Raw genomic sequence first — 2,775 nt, 5'->3', positions numbered from 1 at the left:
ATGTAATTTATCGTTATAGATTCCGCTAAATATATATATACATGCGTGCGTGCGCGTGTGTGTGTGTGTGTGTGTGTGTGCGTGCGTGTAAATATATACAGATATACAGAGTCCACTTAAATCAAACATCTTGAATATTTCGCTTATTTTTGATGACACAAAAAATTTTTCAAACGAAAGTGAAACAATTTCGAGGGGGATGTATTTTGGTCATGTTTTTTTTCTAGGTGGAGACGCCAAAAAGATATGAAGGTTATCTCCACTTTTTAAAATAGAATTGTATGATTTTTTTTTTATATATTTTTTATATATTATGATTCTTCTAATTATTCTGCATAAAAGTATTAAGGTAGTACATCAAAAACCAATAGTTGACGAAGGTACGATTACCAAAAAGTTAATAATTTAGTTATTTAACATTTTATGTTAATATGTGCCAGAATAAAGTATAAAATATCTCGAAACTATTGGTTTTTTGTTATTACCTTAATTTTTTTTATATGCAGAATAATTAGAGAAATCATATTGTGTAAAAGAAATCACACAATTCCATTTAAAAAAGTGGAGGTGATGGTCTCTCTCTCCTTCCACTTTCAATTGAAACATTTTTTTATATCATCAAAAATAAGCACGCACATATGCACGCTTGCACACATACAAAAAGGGTGTCTCAATATATAACTCAATATATTACTCAATTACCATCTGAAATATATTCTAATATATAAGGTGTAAAGAAAAATTTATATAATCAAAATTACACGGTGTAAAGAGAGCTATCATATGGTGATAATAATTTTTGACCAGGTGAAGGCGCTTCGGAGATTTCAAGATCAATTTCGTTTTTTTAAATAGGATTATATAAATTTTTTTACATGATATGATTTAATTATTTAATTATTCTGCATATAAAAGTATTAAGGTGTAATAATAATATTAAAAAATCAAAGTTTACAAGATATTTTACACTTTATTCTGGCACAAAAATTCATAATTTACGAGTTATTTGATATAAAATATCGAATAACTCGTAAATTATAAATTTTTTGATAATCGTACCTTAATACTTTTTTTTATGAACAGAATAATGAAATGAATCAGTTGATATAAAAAAAACACATAGTTGCTTATTTAAAAAATTATCCATCATTTTGCATACATATTTTTTTTAAAGCAACGACGTGTTTTCTTTACACTAACTGATTCGGTTCATTATTCTGTTCATAAAAATATTAAGGTACAAAATATAAGATTATCAAAAAATATAAAAATATATATATTAAAGTTATTAAAAAATTTATAATTTATGAATTATTCAACATTTTTTATGTCAATATGTGCCATAAAGTGTAAATATCTCTTAAACTATTAATTTTTTTTATATCACTATCTTAATACTTTTATATGCAGAATAATTAGAGGAATCATATTGTGTAAAAACAATCAAACCATTTTAATTAAAAAATGGAGATGACTTTCATTTCTTTTTTTGTCGTCTCCACATGGACGAAAATTATTATCATCATGATAGTCTCCTTTACACCGTGTAATTTTGGTTATATAAATCTTTTTCTACACCTTATTTAATAAAAATAAATTTTTTTTTGTAGTTGAAAAGTTTTTGATATCAGCTATTAGACTCTGGAATCAAAAATAGAATGACCAATTTAAAAAAATCGATCTGACCTTGATCTGACATTGGTGATGTTACTCAAGGTCAAACTGATAACATCATTAAATAGATCTTTTTAAACCCTAAAATTTTTGTCTAAAACATTTTTCTTAAAAATACATACTTTTTGAGATATTTAGTTGAACTTTTGGCGGGCACTGTATATGTGCTGCATAAGAGCTTAATGAACGGTCATAAATAATTTACTTAATTCTATGAATTCTTTTTTTATTTTCATTATGGGTACATACTTGTCGCTGTCTAAAAGTTCAATGCAGCGTGATAAGATGTCACCTTTTATCATACCATTCACAATATTCCTTTCTCGACCTAATTTTCTGTACGTTTGAATTGCCATTAATTGTAATGTTTCATCTGACGAGTTTATGTTGTTTGCAATTTCATTTAATATAGAAAGATTGGAATCGGATGAAAGAGAAGTTTTGTACTTCAACTTAAATATTTCTTGTTCTACATCAAAATTGCGTTTTATCAATCGAATTTTTTTTATGGTTTTACACAGATCCATTTCGTCTATTTTTATTCGTAATATTCCCTAAGATACAAAATGTATCAAAAATAAATATATACAATTCGTATGTAGTGATTTATGTTAAATGATTAAAATGTAATAAAAATTATATGGAATATTAAAGAACATGCAATTTACATATAACATTCATTCTTAAATTTATGAACTATATGATTAAAATAAAAATATCTGCTATAAATCTTATTAAAATTCTATAAATCACAAAATAATTTACACTTACTTCGTCTTTAATATAAGCTTCAAAGTTTGTTGCGAGTACGTGATCATAATATTCTCCAGAAGACATTGTTTAGATTTTAGATGATTTACTGTAAATTTATTTGCATAAACGATAAAAAAAAATTAGAAATGAACATCTTTAAGATAATAATGTGAATATCATAACTGAATAACGAAAATCATGGAATAATGTCACATATAAAACGTGATTGCATTAAATATTGCTAATTTAAAATTTATCATATATGTAAAATGTTGAATATTTATTTGTATGGAAGTTTATAACGAATTAATAAAAAAAAAATCTTTATTTATATATTATCTAATATAT

The 2,775-nt window shown here is 24.6% G+C and overlaps 1 protein-coding gene across 1 annotated transcript in view; it reads right to left on the bottom strand.

The window, feature by feature from the left end:
* Positions 1-2,511, bottom strand: part of LOC108686976 (importin subunit alpha-5-like) — a 10,789-nt gene extending 8,278 nt beyond the window's left edge. Inside the window, exons 1-2 of the mRNA XM_018192511.1 lie at positions 2,446-2,511; positions 1,924-2,228 (exon numbers count right to left, since the gene is read on the bottom strand). Coding sequence (XP_018048000.1) covers positions 1,924-2,228; positions 2,446-2,511 — 371 coding nt within the window. The remainder of the gene's footprint in view (positions 1-1,923; positions 2,229-2,445) is intronic.
* Between the last annotated feature and the right edge of the window lie 264 nt (positions 2,512-2,775).

Source organism: Atta colombica, unplaced genomic scaffold (genome assembly GCF_001594045.1).
Source record: "Atta colombica isolate Treedump-2 unplaced genomic scaffold, Acol1.0 scaffold198, whole genome shotgun sequence".
Taxonomy (NCBI): domain Eukaryota; kingdom Metazoa; phylum Arthropoda; class Insecta; order Hymenoptera; family Formicidae; genus Atta; species Atta colombica.
This window is presented reverse-complemented; position numbering and strand designations above follow the sequence as displayed.